Below are 16,782 nucleotides of genomic sequence, written 5' to 3' on the forward strand. Positions count from 1 at the left end.
GCTGCTGTTCTGGCTCTCCTGCAGGGCTGGGATGGGCATGGAGCTGTCCTTCTCCTCCCCTGCAGAAATGTCCCTCTGGATACTTCACTCTTCAGGGTGGGGTGTATGCTCATACAGCCCCAGCTCTGCATGAGGAGGGACTCCTGGGCTATAAATCTCTGCCTTTCAAGCCCTAAACTCCCTTTTGGGCCGTTTTTGACATTAGGAATTTCCTCTGATAAGAGAACTTTATTTGCCTTTAAATATCACTTTGTGACAGGATGATGGAGTGGGGATTCTTGGAGCGAGCCTGTGCCAGCCGGGGAAGGGAAATTCTGCTGGGGCTTTTGTTTCTCTCTAGCACTGACATTGTAGTTCTTTAAAGACTAGGTTTATTTTATACTTGGCAGGAGTGTGTGTGCACATGTCAGTGTCCAGACAAATGGGAGCAGCCCCGTGTTGGAGCTGTGCTGGAGCCAAATGGGTCTCCTGCTCTCCCTTCCCTGTGGCACCTGGGGAAGAGGAGCTGTGCTGGTGTTTTTCTGGAACAGGCTTCCAAACACAGGCTACGTCGGTGAAGCAGGGCTGGTGTGTGGAATGCCTTAAAAAAAAAAAACAGAAAGAGGGGTTTTGTGGTACTGTCTGCAAGGTACAGTTGGATGTTCCCTGGCTGGCAGGCCGGTGTGTCACCTGTTATCCCACAAAGAGCCCAAAAGCCAAGTCCCCAGGGCAGCATTCAGCTTGTTTGTAGTGCAGCCTGCTCAGGCTAAGCCTGAGGTGTCTCCCAGCACAGCCTGTAGCCACAGAGTCTGAGCTGTGTTTGTGTTCAGTGGGAGCTGAGCTCCCTGATCTGCCTCTGCAGCAGCCGTGTCCTATCACCATCCCTTTAGATACGGAGGATTTTGCTCCACAGGCTGCCTGTGGGCAGCAGGGGCTGCAAAGTGCCAGCTCATTTATTGCACTTGGATTCCATGAAGTTCTCTCTGCTTTTCAGGATGCTTCAAGCAGCCAACTAACTCTGTGTTCCTTCCTTTCAGCTCTTCCACGTAGCATATGTCCTGATCAAGTTTGCCAACTCCCCTCGTCCTGACCTCTGGGTGTTGGAGCGATCCACAGATTTTGGCCTCACCTACGAGCCCTGGCAGTATTTTGCCTGTGAGTATGACAGGGGGCTGCAGCTCAGTGCCAAGTAGTGAGGCTGTGGTGAAGATAACTCTCTGCAAATACAGGGTTGGGTTTGGAGCAGTTCCTGTGTCATTGCTGTGATGCAGGACATGTCTTCTGTTTCATCTGCCCAATTAGGCTGCAAGAGTTGAAGGCTGAATGCTCCTCAGGACAGGAGAACTGTTTTACTCTCTGGTACTAAATGAATGTTTTAAAACGCTGTCATGGTGTAGGGGAGTGCCAAAGTTGGCACCAGTGTCTGCAGTTGGGTGTTGTTGATCTAGGTCTGAAGGTGAGATTTCTTATCTTCTCCTCCCTGCCCTCCTGTTTCAGTCTCTTCCCTGTACCATCCCAGACTGTATTTCAGCCTCCTCCAGAAGCCAAGCAGCAGCTATCACAGAAAAGTCTGGATGCAGAAAACATTCCCTTGTGCTTATCAGTACCAGAGATTGGCTGCAGCTTGTGCAGGGCAGGGAACTGCTGTCCTGCTGCTGTGCAAGGTGGGATCAGACACAGCTGGCTGGAAGGGAGATCCAGTCTGTGCATTTGGCTTCCCAGTTCTCTGATTAAAACCTTAAGAAACAGCTGGTTCTGCAAAACTCTTCTCCCAGAGGGTCTGTGGGGTAGCCGGATGCCGAGGAACTTGTTAACCACCAGCTCCTCCCAGAAGCAGCAGCAGTAATTGGGAGAAGATGTGAGTTAAGATCTGCAGCCAGAGCTTAAAACCTGGCAAGAAAGGACTTGGGAGCACTCAGAGGCCTTGCCCTGGGATATCCCTAAAGGCTCATATTTCTGGCTTACCTGTCAGGCTGTGCTTTGGATTTCTGGCCCCTTCTTGTGCAAGGAAGAGCTGCAGACATGTTACCTCTGTGTTGCCTTTGCGTGGTATCCCCTCTCCGGGGCGGATGTTTTTCTCTCTGCTGTGTGCTAGTAGGGAATTACTGCTGTCAAATTCCTGCTGTGCTTTCTTCTATCTTCTCTGAGTATTTCTCTGCCAGTTCTGAAGCCTCTCCTGGGGCCCATTACACTTTTGTTCCTGCGTGGTCTGGAGCTGCACACGGAGCTCTTGCCCCACTGGCATGTTCCTGTGTGTAGTGGCAGTGCTGCAACATCTGGAGTCCCCTTCCCTCCCAAAACATCAGGCCCTGTTAGCCCTTCCCTGGAGAAGGGAGATGCAGTGACACAGCCCAGTGGAAAATTCCCATGGAATTTGGGCTGCTCCAAAACCTGCCAGATTTGCGAGCACAAGAAGTCCTCTGCAGAGGTTTATTTTTATCACAAGGAATTCTGTAGGTGGTCTAATAAAAACACTGCCAGGTCAGTACCAGGGTTAAAAGCAGCTGGCAGAAATGCAGGGTTTCTTCAGAGCTGCCAGTGAGCCTTGCCAGAGGTGATGCTGGCACTGTCCACCCTGGCTCAGCGCTGTCCCTCGAGCTCACAGGAGGTGCCAAGGTGCTTTTGGGCTTAGCTCTGTGGGAGGAGAGAAGTGACTGCTGGGTGAGGCTCTGTACTTGTCTGTTTCCTTAAAGCTAAAGTTTTAGCAGTTTCCTTAAACTGCCAAAGTTTAAGGCCAATGGGTTACTCTGGTTTAGCTCAGAATGCCCAGATTCTGGCTCACACGGTAGTGCAGATTTTGCAATAACTGGAGGAGTTTTTGGTTTTCCTGAGTAGCTCTTTGGGCTGAGCATCCTGTCTCTGTGCAGCCGTGGCAGCGCTCTGGAAATCAATCATCTCGAGCTGGTGGTGACAGGTTCCTTGCCTGGGGCTTTAAAAATAAATTGCCTTTAAAAAAGCACCTGGTAAAGCAAACCTTGGCGGCCAGAGACCTGATGTTAAATATTTCCACATCTTCCTGTGGATGTAACTGAGCTCTTGCTGTTGCCAAAGCAGTGTTTCCCAGAGCAAGGCCACTTTTTGGAGACGAGGTGTGGATGGGTGCAAGCCAGAGGCGAAGGCAGGGAGGCAGAAATTCTCTGCTCCCTCTTTGCTGTTCCTTCTGCCTGGCACAGCCTAACATGCAGCACATGGAGTGGGGGACCTGCCTTCTGGAGGCAGATTGAGACAGATTTTGGAAGATTATTCCCATGAATTGGGTTAACATTCCCCCCTCAGTTTCCTGTGTGAGCTGAGCAGCGCTGGCAGGAACAGGAGGTTGTGTTGGCTGCCTTTTCTTCCTTTTTCTCCCCATGGAAGTACCCTCAGGAGCGCTGTGGTGACATTCACTTCAGCACGCCCTGCTCTGAGCTCCTGGCACAGGTGAAAAGGAGTGGGAAGGAGCAGCAGGCTTTGTCCAGGCTCTTCCTGAGGATCAGTCCCTGAGAGTAGCACTGTGTAGGTTTTTGCATGGGTGGATGTAGGTGCTCACCACCTTGCACAGTCAGACCCTGAGCTGCCCCAGCAGAGCTTTGGATGGCTCTGCCAGCACAGGGATGTCACACATCTGGGACAGGGGTGCTGGACTGGCAGGAGCAGTCATCCTGGGAAGCCAGGCCATTCCTGCAGCTGCAAGGACAGTGTTGGTGTTGGGTGTCCCCAAGGCAGGTCACCAAGCCAACAGAGCAGCTGCCTGGTGATGCCTGTTCCCTGACTTTATCCAGCCTTGCATTGCCACTTAGTGGCAGGAGCCCTCCTTTGCTGTCCCCAAGGAGTGGTTCTTGGTGGCTTTGGCATTTCTGGTTTGTGGCATTGGTTTAAGAGCAGAGTTCAGAGTAAGGTGTGAGGAGGGGACCTGCAGTATTTGGGAGAGGCAGAGCAATGGCTTGCTGGATGTCTGCCTGGTGGGAGATGTCCCAGCAGTGACTGTGGCTTGTGGTTGCTCTTGTTGTGGGTTCTGTGCTGGCTTCAGGACTGACCCAGGGGGTTTAGGAGCCACATGAAATGGTGGTGCAGCTCCTACACCAGGAGCAGAGCCCTTTTGCAGCAAAGAGCCCTTTTGCAGTTCAGTGGAAGCAGTGTAGCAAATCCACTGCCAGCGTGGCAACAGATTGAGACCAGTCAGATCTCAGGCTGGTTAAACTCTTAGTACCAAAATTGAGGGGTGGGTTTCTGTGCAGGTGGTGGCAGTAGGTAGAGTGGCTATTCTGACCATCCTCATTTACTGCAGGGAGATGATTTGGCGAGTTTCCTACCCCCATTACTGTTAGAATGACACCCTCTCTTAGTGGAGGACACGTTTTTAGCCCTGACAGAGTTAATGAAACAAAGCAATCTCTGTGTGGTAAATGCTTAGCAAAGATTGTACACCCATCTCTGCTGTGGTCAGCGTGGGAAAACCCATCGAGGGCTGGGAATTGTTCCTTCTCTTACTGCTCTCATCTCTGGTTGATGAACAGCTTCAAAGAGGGACTGCATTGAGAAGTTTGGCCAGCACACTGTGGACCGTATCACCAGGGATGACCATGCCATCTGCACCACTGAGTACTCCCGGATCGTGCCTTTGGAAAACGGGGAGGTGAGCAGTTCCTGTTTTCATCCCCTGGAGTTCCCAGGGGTGGTCAGTGGCTGTTGGTATTCCTGTTAATGGGCTGCCTCTCCATTTTTGGATACCACATAAAAGTATTCAGTTAAACCAAATGAGACTGACAGAGAGCTGAGCTGTGTCATCTGGAGAGATTGATTTCCTCCCACCCCACAGGGCTACACAGATTTGTTTCACAGATTCACAGAATGGTGTGGGGTGGAACCACCCAGTTCCAACTCACTGCTATGAGCAGATGCAGCTTCCACTAGAGCAGGCTAGTCCAACCTGGCCTTTTCCCTCCTCCCATTCACAGATTGTTGTGTCTCTGGTGAACGGGCGCCCAGGAGCCATGAACTTCTCCTACTCTCCTCTCCTGCGGAATTTCACCAAAGCCACCAACATCCGACTGCGCTTCCTGCAGACCAACACTCTGCTGGGCCACCTGATGGGCAAAGCTCTGAGGGACCCTACGGTCACCAGGAGGGTAAGGCAGGCCTGGGTCCCTCCTGCTGCTGAGGTGGGAGTGTTCGAGGGCTGTGCAGGCCACCTCTGGGAGGGGACAGCCTGGCTGTTGCCTGTGGGGATTTTCTCTCAGTCTAAAGCTGAAGGCATCTGCAGCAGATGCTGCTGTGGCAGGAGTTGGAGGCTGCTTGGAAGGACACCAACAATGTGGAACTGAGAAACACCTCTTGGTGTCACATGTGGCTTTCTGGCTGTGCTGGGAGCCCCCACTCGTAGCTGATGGGCTCTGTTAGAGGTGGTGGATCTTACCTTAGGCAGATACTGCAGCCTACAATGGCACTGTAAGGGAATACCCCAACACATTGTTTTACTGGGTAAAGTCCTGCTGAGTCTGGAGTAGAATGGTTATGAATCTGATTTGTAAAAATAGTCATGGCCAGCTTTTCTTGTGCTTTCCAGTACTACTACAGCATCAAGGACATCAGCATCGGAGGGCGCTGTGTCTGCCACGGCCACGCCGACGTCTGCGATGCCAAAGACCCCAGCGACCCGTACAGGTACCTTCTGCAAAATCCCAGTTCTCTGGGGAACCATTTGAATTACTGTTCTGAGAATGAAAGGTGATACCAGTGTTAGTTGTGTCCTGTCCTGAGCTTGTAATGGTGCCATCACTGCTGCCTGTGGCTCTGCCTTGAGAAAGAAGCAGAAACTGCTCCAGACAAAGCAGCAAAAATCACACTTTTTGTCAGACTGTTTTTCAGCCAGATTAGCTCCCTGGTCGAGTTTCCCTGTCCACAACTTTGCCATCCCATTGGAGCAGAGTGTGAGAATGAGAAGGAGGGATACTGATGTAGAACAGGGAGGTTTCCATCAGAGTCCTGGGATCATTTCTGATCTTGTGCAGAGTCTCCTGCTTGCCACGTGGCTTCTTAAGCACTGGGACAATGCTGTCATAAATAGATGGTCTCCCATGAAACCGGAGAGTGTTTCCCATTTCTGCTCATAAGAACCATGGATTGGTTATGTACATATCTGAGCAACTCTTTGCAAAAGAACAAGAGAGTGCAAAGAAGTTACATTTTGGCTAACGGAACTTCCCATCTGCCTTGGCAACTTGGAATGCCAAAGAGCTGCTTCAGACCATGGAAGTGTTGCTTTTTAGCCATCTGTTTGCAGCTTGAATGTTGCCTTTATGAAAGGGATGGGTAGATTCAGCTGGATGAGGGGAGCTTGTATTTCTTTCTCATCAGGATCATGTAGAGCTTTTGGATCGTCTAAAATAAAATTCCAGTGAGTCCCAGCCAAGGTTAAAGCTGTTAAGTGTTAAAACAAAGATGTATTGGTAAGCAAGCCTGCCTGAGTGTGCCAAACTCTCTGACAAAAGGAAGTTCATAAATATTTGAATGTACAGTTCCTTGTTTTTTAGACATGGGTGTTGCTGGATGCAAAGTGCACCTGTGTGCTGGGGCAAAAGGCTTCATGGGGACAAATGATTCTTTAACATGGAAATGCCAGGACCTTTCTTGGGTGTCAATGGCTTGGTGCTCTACGAGAGGGGAGGGAAGGCTGAACAATGAGAAATATGTTGGATATCCTTTGTTCAGTGCCACTTCTGCTTGCAACCATCTCTGTCTCCTGAAATTCCTCTCCTCCACTCTCATTTGGATGCATTTGGCATCCTCACTCTTGGCCCCAGCCTGTTGTCTGATGTTGCAGCACATGTTGGTAAGCAGCTGTTGCATTTCACCCAGAGCAGACCACGCTGGCCTGAGGGAGGAAACATTTCCTACTTGTGTACTTTGTACAGTCGGAATCTGACAGCTGTAAGTGCTTTGGGCTACAGCAGGAAAAGGTGCTGGATAAATAGATCTTCTCATGGCATTCTTGTACCCTTTAGCAAGGCCAGGAGCACAGGCAAGTCAGCAGAAATCTGATACTTTGAGTTGAGAAAATGACTAATTGATGAAATGCTGCCATTTTCCAGGCTGTGGGAGCAGCTGTGTCCAGCCTTCCCACTTCTAAAGTGGGCACTGCTGGGCAGGATCCCAGCCCTCCTGCCCTGGCACAGCACAGAGCCAGCTTGGGGACATCTGTAATGCCACATTAGCTGGGGCTCAGACACACTGTCCCCTTGGGACACAGGCCCAGCTACCAGAAACCTGTCATGTCTTCAGCAATCTGTGTGGTGTGCCCTCTGCACATGTCCTGCCTCTTCAGAATCTGATGTGTGGCAGCAGCTGGACGAGGAAATGCAAATAAAGGGATGTGGGTTGGCCTGGCCCTATTAAAAATCCCACAGTCTCAGCCTGTTGTGGGGTCTCTGCTGTTCATTTCAATTTCTCTCTTCTACACATCCCCATGTTTCTTGTGCCTGTTGCTCAGAAAGGCAGGGTGAGCACGTTGGTAGAGGTGAGGTGAGCTAGAAATCTTGGCAAAGACTTCAGGACATGATGAGGCATGTCCATGAGCTGACTTCCTGGCCATAAGTGGTAATATTTGTGCAACTTTGGAAAGTTTGTGTGAAGTGCCAAGCTACAGAGGCTGCACATCCAGCTGTGCTGAGTGGGCAGCACATCTGGGCCCTGTGTGAGTGTCTGCAGGGACCCGTGGGCAAGTACAGACTGCTCGAGGCTCTCTGCACTGCTCACGCTTTCTCTCTTTGCCCTAAGCTGGAATGGGCTGAGTTAAGCAGAGGGAAGGAATGTTCTCCTGCTTAAAGGTGAGCACCAGCAGGATGAGGCACAACTCATGGAGCAAACCCTTGGAGCAGGGAGATAAGAATCATCAGGAGCCTGGCTTGGAGAAGCCAGACAGGAGTTGTGTGTTACCAAGCTGAGTGAGCTCAGGAGAACCCTACAGGGGTTCTGCATCTGTCTGATAAGAGCAGCTGTTTCTGTGGCTGCACTGCCCTGTCACAGCTGCCACAAGAAAGAGAGGAGACAACCAGAGAGTCCAGCTGCTCCTTCTGTGCCTGTGAAGATAACCACCAAGACAGCAGCAGCCTGATGGTCAGAAGCACATCCACAGATGAAGGATGCTTTCCCACTGCTGCATCCTGAACTCCAGCTTCCCCTTTCCCATTTGGAAGGCAAAGCACCCTTGTGCCAGCAGATTTGTGCCATCTGTCAGTCTCTTTTTGCAGGTGGTTTTTTCTCCGTACAGTCAGAAACAGAGGAAGGGGCTCTTTTTTTTTCCTTGATTGTGCTCCTCAGATGTCCCAGCCAAATCCAGATGCTGTAGTGTTTGTGTGCTGCTCTCAGTTCTGTTTAGTCTCTGCTGTTGAGCATCAATTCCAGCGGGAAGACTGCGGTTTCGTTCCTTACAGCAGGATGACCAGGAAATATGTGCTGTGTGGACACAGCCGCTCCCTCTTCTCCCTTGTATATACTCAGTCAATGAAACATGTAAATATTGTGGTTTATGCACATTTGTCTGTAATTCATTAGCAGCACAGACTGGGCACAAGGTGCAGTAAAGCCATAATAGATGAGCTCTCTGAGAGGTCATCGCTAACTCTGAACAGCAGAGACTAAATAAATACCTCCTCCTCCCTCTGAAATGAGCATCTTTACTCATGCAGTGCCATCTTCTTGCATTCTGGGAACAGAACCAGTTCTTTTCAAACATCTTGAGCCTTAAGGAGCCTGGGTGTGTGGCTGGAGCCACGTCCTCCAGTCAGGGAGATTAACACTCCCAGCAGGTTTACAAGTTCCCTGACTCAGTGACCATCTTTCTCCACACGTATGTACTTGGATCTTAATCTTGACCTCCAGCTGCTGCCATGGAAAGAAACAATAAAGTTTTGTTTCCCTGAAAGTGCTGAGTGGTGGTCAGCCAGGTGAGAGGTCTCTGGGTGGTTGCATTCCGGGGACATGGCCAAGGTTTGCCTCTCATTAGACTCCCCCTTGGGTCTGCAAAACACTTGAAGAACAAAGTTCCTGGTGGATATTTCAGGGCTGTTTTCTGTCACTTAAGCTCCAGCCAGGGTTCAGTTTCATGCCTGGACTCTGCCAGCTCCAGCCCAGCCTGTGATTGTGGGCAGGGACAGGGCACGAGGAGCGCTGAGAGAACTGACTGCAGCCAAGTGTCCCTTGGCATCTGCAAGGGAAGGGCTGGGAGCAGCACTGGGACCTTCTGCCTCTCAACCCCTCTGCCTGAAGCAAACATGCTGAGTGTGTATCCTGCTTGCATTCCCCTGAACTTTCAGATCATCCCATTATTTTCATTTAAATGAGGTTACTTGTGCTGCTGCCTCTATCTGGCAATTCACTATTCATAGACTTGGAGGTCCCACATTTTAAAATTACATGTAGGTGGAAACTGTGGCACTCGGCTCACTGCAGAGTGTCTGCACTCCTACACTTCACCCTGAATGACTACTCCTTTTGTTTCTAACGTTTAAAAAAAAAATACGTTTATTTTTAAACACTCTGCTTTTGAATGGAAAAGCATTGGAGGAGGGAGAGATGGGAGTGGCAGACTGGCCCTGAGGGGAAATGAGTAATTGCACAGATAAAAGCTGGAACATGCTGTATTATCCATAAGTCTAATACAACAGAAAGCATTTGTGTTGGATGGGAATGGCCCTGTGCTAAGTGGAGGCTTTGGGGCTGATGTCACTGACATTAATGAATCGTTAATGAATCACCCTGGCAGTGGGTAGGGACCAGATCCATCAGGTGCCTGTCGAGATTCCTTGCCCAGAGCTGCCTGTTTACCCGGCACAGCCCTGCCTGGAAAGCAGGAGGTGCAGTGCACAGGGAGCATGGGGCCAGCATCTACTGAAATTCCTAATTCAAATTCATGCCCTCCTTCCTGCAGCACAGCTGTACCCAGAGGAGCAGATACACCTGTGTGGCCCCATCCCTCTCCGAGCTCTGGGCTATCATTTTTTCCTTTCATGCTGCCCCTGCACAGGGGTGGGGACATCTTTGTGTCCCTGCACCCTGCTACACTCTCTCAAATAATCAGCTTCAGCTCGATTTCTACCACTGCCATTTCCAACCATTTCGCATTTTATTCTCTGCAGAGCTGGTTAGGCAGTGGCACGCTGATTTTTCTATTATACTGGTCTCCCAATGAAGGAAAAAAGGAATGATGGTGGAGGAGAAGAAAGGGAGAAAATGCAGCTGGAATAGCAAAGTTTGGTGTTTGGCTTAGAAAAAAACCAGTTCGATTAAAAAGTTGAAAAAAAATCACCTTGAAGCCTCTTTTGCAGAATATTTGGATTAGCAAATAGCACTTGTTGATGCAGCAGATCAGTGCCAGCGATGCACAGCAGGGTCCCACAGCAGCTCCCCATCCCAGACACCCCTGTCCTCACGCCAGCCTTGCCTGTGCCCCGTTGCTGTCCCCGCAGGCTGCAGTGTGACTGCCAGCACCACACCTGCGGCGGCTCCTGCGATCGCTGCTGCCCCGGCTACAACCAGTTCCCCTGGAAGCCTGCCACGGCCGACAGCGCCAACGAGTGCCAGCGTGAGTGGGGCTGGGGGGTGGCACAGCAGGGAGGGCTCTGCACAGCACCTGGGGGTGTCCAGGTGGGGCTCACGAGGGAGGTCCCCATGGGACTTTGGCTCCATTTGCGCTCCAGTGCGTCCAGGGGTTCGTGCAGGCAAGTCTCATTGCTCAACTCTGTCTGCGGTTGGGTTTGGATGTGTTTATGTACAGGACATCTTATTTGGCTATAGAAACCTTTGGTCAGTGCTGGCAGTGGAATTTCTGCTGCACTGGGAGTGCAGAGCACAGAGCTGCATGAAACGGTGTCTTAGAAATGCAGGGTGGCAAAGTCCTGGGAGTTTCTTAAGCCCCCTCACCTGGTGCTGGATTCTACAGCTCACCTCTGTGCAGGGTGGGATAAGAGAGGCAAGAATGTTGCTCTCTAAACCAGACTAGTCAAGGCCCCACTGCGTGGTGATTTTTCTTTCTCGTCCGTACACGCCTGCACATATTTTACTCGTGATTTTGTGCCCGCTGTGCTCTCCTGGTTGCAGACCAGACTTTGTGAAGGAATTGCTGTTTCTGTGCTTTTGAGCTGAAAGACCTCAGAGAGCTTGGGAAATCATGTAATCCCCCAGATGCATTCAAGCATCCTCACGGAAAACCAACCCATCAAACCCAGGAGGGAGAGTTGACACCTTGGGATGCAGCTGCTGACTGAAGGAGCCCTGGGGACGGGTGGTTTAGCTCCCATCTCTTTGCATTCCAGCCTGCAATTGCAATGGCCATGCCTACGACTGCTACTACGACCCGGAGGTGGATCGGCACAAAGCCAGCAGGAGTCGTGAGGACAAGTTTGAAGGGGGAGGTGTTTGTATTGACTGCCAGGTAGGCCCGAAGAGCTTCTCTGGGAAAGGCTGTTTCAAATGTTTGTGTTTGTTTCTGCTGTCAGCCCGGAGTTCAGCCTCCTGGGACCTCTCCCCCAAGCCCCTCTGTTATCTAAATTAGGTCTCTGCTTGGATATCTAGTCTCTTTGCTGTGGATTAAAGGAGTGTGCACTGGTAATGAGAACAGCACTCGGGTTTCTAACTGTTCCCTGGTAGTTCCACTACCTCCTAAAGCTTTAGTTTGCTGAGACACTGGAACTGGGAGGGACAGGTTGCTGCCCAGCACACTGTGTAATCCCTACCTAGTTCACAGTGCTCTGGCATCCCTCTGGATGTCTCTCTGCCCACCAAAATGCTAGTCTTCAGTCTCTGTGAAGGTGGGAAAGCCACTCTCCCCTTCCCAAGGTGATGGTGACTGTAACGTCGTTAATTCATGCATTGGCATGAAACTTCTGGCTGAGCTTCCTTGCTGGGAGGAAACAGGTTGCTCCCGTCCTTCAAGCACAAAATGATCAGGACATTTTACCATCCAAAAAGGGAAGTGGGCTCTAGGTCAGATACAAACCTGAAACTCACACTGTGTTTATGGGAGGATACAGTTGGCAGGAAATGGCTGTGTGGAATTTTGAGCAGATTTAGATTTTGATGCTCCTGAGCTGCTTCCTCTGTAACCTGGAGCTGTTATTAAATCTGGCAGATGAATGTGCATCCTGCAGGCAGAGGAGCTGATGCCTCTCTAACCCACTGTCTTTCAGCATCACACCACTGGCATTAATTGTGAGAGGTGCATCCCTGGGTACTATCGATCCCCTGACCACCCCATCGACTCTCCTTACATTTGCTACCGTGAGTGTGAACTGCTCTGCAGTGACGTCCTGCTGGGCTTGGTTGGGCTGAGAGGTTTTCCTACTGTGGGAGCTGTGACACTGCTGCTGGCTTGTCCCTCTCTGCAGGCTGTAACTGTGAGTCTGACTTCACCGATGGCACCTGCGAGGACCTCACTGGGCGCTGCTACTGCAAACCCAACTTCACCGGGGAGCACTGCCAGGCCTGTGCCGAGGGCTACCTCAACTTCCCCCACTGCTACCGTAAGTGGGGGCTCACAGCCGGGAGCCCACAGGGCCAGCAGCTCCAGCTGTGCTCTTGGGATGTCCTTTCCCCATGGCACTCCTGTCCCAGGAGGAGTTCTTTCTGGTGGGCACAAGTCCACATTTGTCTTGGGTGGAAGCTGCACCAGAGCTGAGCTGCTCTGAACACAGAGTCAACAGCAGCTTCCCATTTGGCTGGAGTTTCATCTCCCACTTTCTTACAAAAGACAGACTGAAAAGGGCTGTCATGGTTTGTTATTTAGTGGGATATCTGTGCTTTGTTCCATGTTCCATATTTTTATACATCCTGTTCATCTCTGGGGCTGTCAAGTCCCTGATATTCCCTCAGGATTTCTCTGAGTGTGTGTGCTGACCTGTGCAATGTGTCTTTCCCTGCACAGCTGTTCCAGCTTTCTCTCAGAACAGTACTGGAGAACAAGTGCTTCCTGCAGGACAGATAATAAGTAAGCAGTGCAATTTTCTTTGATGCTTTGGCCATGCTGTCATTTCTGTCATACCTCCCATCCAATGCAGGATCAGGTCTTCAGCTAAGTGGGCATGGACGTGGTGTGAGGCAGCCCTGAGTGGTTTTAAGAGAGCACAACCAGCAGCTGAGCTGGGAGGAAAGGAACTTTTATGATCCCCTTTTTACAGATATGGAAACTCTAGCCTAGAGTGACAGTGTGATTTTTTTCTGGGGTTCAGGCCATGTGGGGATGGCCCTTCTGCCCTCCCTGTGAGGAACCTCCCCCAAAGGTCCTGGAGGGGCTGTGGCTGTGCTGGGAGCTCTGCTGTAGGCACCTCTGAAGGGTGGTGCACAGCAGCCACTCGCTCTGTGTCACTTCCTCCATTGCTTAGAAAGCTCATCCCTGCTCTCATCCCTGCTCCCCTCCACCTCCCTTCTCTCTCATGCTCACTCCCCTCGGTTCATCTACTCCCCTGTGCTTTATTCTGTCTCTTTTCCCACCAAATCTTCCCCTGTCTCATGCTCCCCAGATAACCTTTCCCTTCCTTCTGATAGTTTGAAGTCTGTATCTTCCAGACAGGTTTTTTCTTTCCTGAGCTGGAATTTCTCACTTCCCTTCTCATTTCCTCACTTCCCCCTCCCTCTGATTTTTGGATGATGTTGGTCCTTGCCTCTCCCAGCCCAGCACCCCACACCACTGCTGTTGGTGACAGCAGGGCTGGCTCAGAGCCTTGGCACTGCCTGCCTGGAACACCCTGCCCTGGAAGTGGGAAGGTCTCGGGTGCAGCTGAGCATGGAGTGACCAGAGAGAAAGCCCAAAGTTCACCCTGGTTAGCCAAAGGCTCTGGTTATTCCTACCCTGCACTGACTCAGCTCTGCCCGGGCTTGTGGAAGCAGCATTTGCCTGCCCTGTGTGTTGGCCACCCTGCACCTTCACACCAGAGTGGTGCTGAGGCCTCCCAGCCACCCCTCGAGCCAGGCTGGGTTGGTTACAACATTCTTATCTGATAGGAAGGTTATGGAAGCAAATGCCTGAGCATCTGAGCTGCCTCAGGGCAGCTCCTGGGTGTCCTTGTGGGACCCCAGCTGGGCTGGCAGACTGACAGTGTGCCCTGTCTGTGTGTCCCCATCCAGACTGCGACTGCTACGCGGGTGGCACAGAAGGCAACGCCTGTCGGAAGGACCCTCGGGTGGGGATGTGCGTGTGCAAACCCAACTTCCAGGGAACACACTGTGACCAGTGTGCCCCAGGCCACTACGGGCCCAGCTGCCAGCGTGAGTACCCGGCGGGCAGCGTCCCCAGCTGGGCTTCTCCTTGTTCTCCACCCATGCTGGGGAGGAGGAATTCCACAGCTCTATTTCCAAGTGACAAATTCCCATGACTTCTGCACTTTTGCTGTTGTTTTCCATCCGGCCCTGACCCTCCAGCATCCTCCCAAGCTGTGGGGGACTCTGAGGAATTTGCTGTGGACGTGAGCTGTGGGCCAGGCATGCTTGCTGTCATGCTTTCTCCAGCAACTGCTCTTCTACCCCAGAGGAACAGACGCTCTGGTTCCTTTCCTGGGGAGGCTAAAGACAAAAAACCTGCTTATTTACTAATGCCCTTATTGCTCTGCAGCCTGCCAGTGCTCCGGCCCTGGTCAGTACGATGGCACCTGTGACAGCGAGACAGGGCAGTGTCTGTGCCGCACAGGATTTGAAGGGCAGTCCTGTGACCAGTGTGCTCCAGGCTACTTCAACTACCCTCTGTGCCAGTGTGAGTATCTGTCCTTCACGGGCCTGGCTGGGGACACAGCCAGAGTCCTCTGGCAGGGGCTGAAGGACTGGAAGGCAGTTTTGGGGAATATGTGCCATGGGCAGAGGCTGATGGTTTGAACGCTTAGAGCAGCACCTGATGCCTATCTGAGAACCCTAGCAAGAAGATGTTTTGCCATGAGCTCTGCCCCGTGCTCCCAGCTCAGGGGTGGTTTCTGTGTGTTGCAGTGTGTGGCTGCAGTGCTGTGGGGACGCTGCCAGGAGGCTGTGACTCTGCTGGGAATTGTTTCTGCAGAGCTGAGTTTGCTGGGCCACGCTGTGAGCAGTGCAGCCCTGGCCACCACTCCTACCCCCACTGCTACGGTGAGCACTGAACCTGCAGCTCCTGCTGCTCTGAAAAACATGCCTGTTATTGCAAGACTTCGGTGTTTCTCAATATCAAACCCATGTGGTTTGCACTGTCAGTTTGGCAGGCTTGATTTGGGGGTCACGGATCATAGCAAAGCCTGGAAGACAAAGCAGTTTTTATCAGTCACACTTCCTCATCACAACCCTGCTGTGACCTGGTGTCTCAGTTTATGCCTTTCGTGTGTATCATTTTAGTGCATTAGCCTACTAAACTGCTGGGGAGCACTGAATAGGCTGTAAGACCTCTCAGTGCATTGTATGGTTATGACAATACTGCACGATTTGCTAAGAGATTAAGAAATTATTTTTTTTCTGATGGAAGTGGCTAATTTCTGGGGGGCTGAATGATGGTTCAAACCAGCAGTGCTTGACCACAGATCACAGGGATCATCAGAACCCTGCCTTTACAGCTTGCTCCTGCGACTCCCGGGGTGCAGTGGACAACAACTGCAGCCCAGCGGGGCAGTGCCGATGCCACGGGAATTTTGCAGGACACACCTGTAACCAGTGTGCCCTGGGCTTCTACGGGTACCCCAGCTGCACACGTGAGTAACACCTTCCTGCTCTCTACAGCCACTGCCTGGAGGGTGTAGCCAGACTGAGGTTGGCCTCTTCTTCCAATTAACTAGACAGGAGGAGATGGCCCCAGGTTGCACTCTGGGAGGTTTAGGTTGGGTATTAGGAAAAATTTCTTCCCCAAAGCAGTTGTCAAATATTGGTACAGGCTGCCCAGGGCAGTGGTGGTGTCACCATCATTGGGAGGGTTTAAAAAACATGTAGATGTGGCACTTGGGGACATGGTTTGGTGGTGAGCTTGGAAGTGCTGGGGGAACGCTTGGATGGTGAACTTAGATGTTTTTTCCAACCTTAATGATTTTCTGATCCCATCCATTTCTCTGGGCACTGCGTCACTCCTGGACTATTGCCACTGGTGCCAGGAGTGAGCAATGCCTGTGGCAGGTGCCTGCAGCCCCAAATCCTCTGACCAGCCCTCCCCAGCTCTGAGCAGAGTGTCCCCATCTCCCTCCCTGTCCGCAGTCCTGACTGGAAGCCAGATGTCCTCTTATGTCTCCCAGCAAGAATTTACTGCTCATTAAAAAGTAATCCGTGATACAATTTCCGTGAAGCAACAAAAAGAGCATCATCACCCTCTTGCACAGTACTAAATGTGGACTCCTGAGCCTTGCCAGCTGGCAGAACAGTCCTGCAAATGCTGATGCCGGCAATATGCCTTTGAAGAGGCTGGAGGCAGAGATGAAATGGTCCCACAGGAGTTCAGTAGTCACTTTTTTTTTGACTCATAAAGCCATAGCCACATTGCAGAGCTGTAGAAGACCCACAGCAAGTAAAGAAAAGAAAAGAACCACCTGATTCTTACATTTTTCAAAATCTGTTGTTTCCTGAGCAGTCTTTTGCTGTTAGCCATTGTAGGGGTGTCAGCCTAGAATGTCTCCTGTGGCAGGAGTTTGAGGTGTGCTGGCTGGGCCAGCAAGGCATGAGCAGCTCCCCGGCAGCTTGCTGACCTTTCCTGTGATAGGGCAGTGGGATCTCTGTGCATTCGTGGGCATCAGGTTGTGCAGAAACTGTGGGACCATTGCCCTGCCCACATCCAACAGCCACAGGGCAGACCCTGATGGCCAAATGCTGCTCTTGAGTGTTTGGGATTTTGTAGGGTCT

At 51.4% G+C, this 16,782-nt stretch overlaps 1 protein-coding gene across 2 annotated transcripts in view; it reads left to right on the plus strand.

The window, feature by feature from the left end:
* The window catches only part of LAMA5 (laminin subunit alpha 5), an 84,880-nt gene that overhangs the window by 35,005 nt on the left and 33,093 nt on the right, over window positions 1–16,782 (plus strand). For both annotated transcript variants that reach the window (XM_030288688.4, XM_072917164.1), the window contains exons 3-15: window positions 1,017–1,134; window positions 4,476–4,594; window positions 4,917–5,087; window positions 5,525–5,622; window positions 10,425–10,540; window positions 11,271–11,389; window positions 12,144–12,234; window positions 12,342–12,476; window positions 12,878–12,940; window positions 14,077–14,217; window positions 14,561–14,698; window positions 14,926–15,060; window positions 15,516–15,650. In XM_030288688.4, the coding sequence (XP_030144548.4) occupies window positions 1,017–1,134; window positions 4,476–4,594; window positions 4,917–5,087; window positions 5,525–5,622; window positions 10,425–10,540; window positions 11,271–11,389; window positions 12,144–12,234; window positions 12,342–12,476; window positions 12,878–12,940; window positions 14,077–14,217; window positions 14,561–14,698; window positions 14,926–15,060; window positions 15,516–15,650 (1,579 nt within the window). The remainder of the gene's footprint in view (window positions 1–1,016; window positions 1,135–4,475; window positions 4,595–4,916; window positions 5,088–5,524; window positions 5,623–10,424; window positions 10,541–11,270; window positions 11,390–12,143; window positions 12,235–12,341; window positions 12,477–12,877; window positions 12,941–14,076; window positions 14,218–14,560; window positions 14,699–14,925; window positions 15,061–15,515; window positions 15,651–16,782) is intronic.

The sequence above is a fragment of the Taeniopygia guttata genome, chromosome 20 (assembly GCF_048771995.1).
Source record: "Taeniopygia guttata chromosome 20, bTaeGut7.mat, whole genome shotgun sequence".
In the NCBI taxonomy this organism is placed as follows: domain Eukaryota; kingdom Metazoa; phylum Chordata; class Aves; order Passeriformes; family Estrildidae; genus Taeniopygia; species Taeniopygia guttata.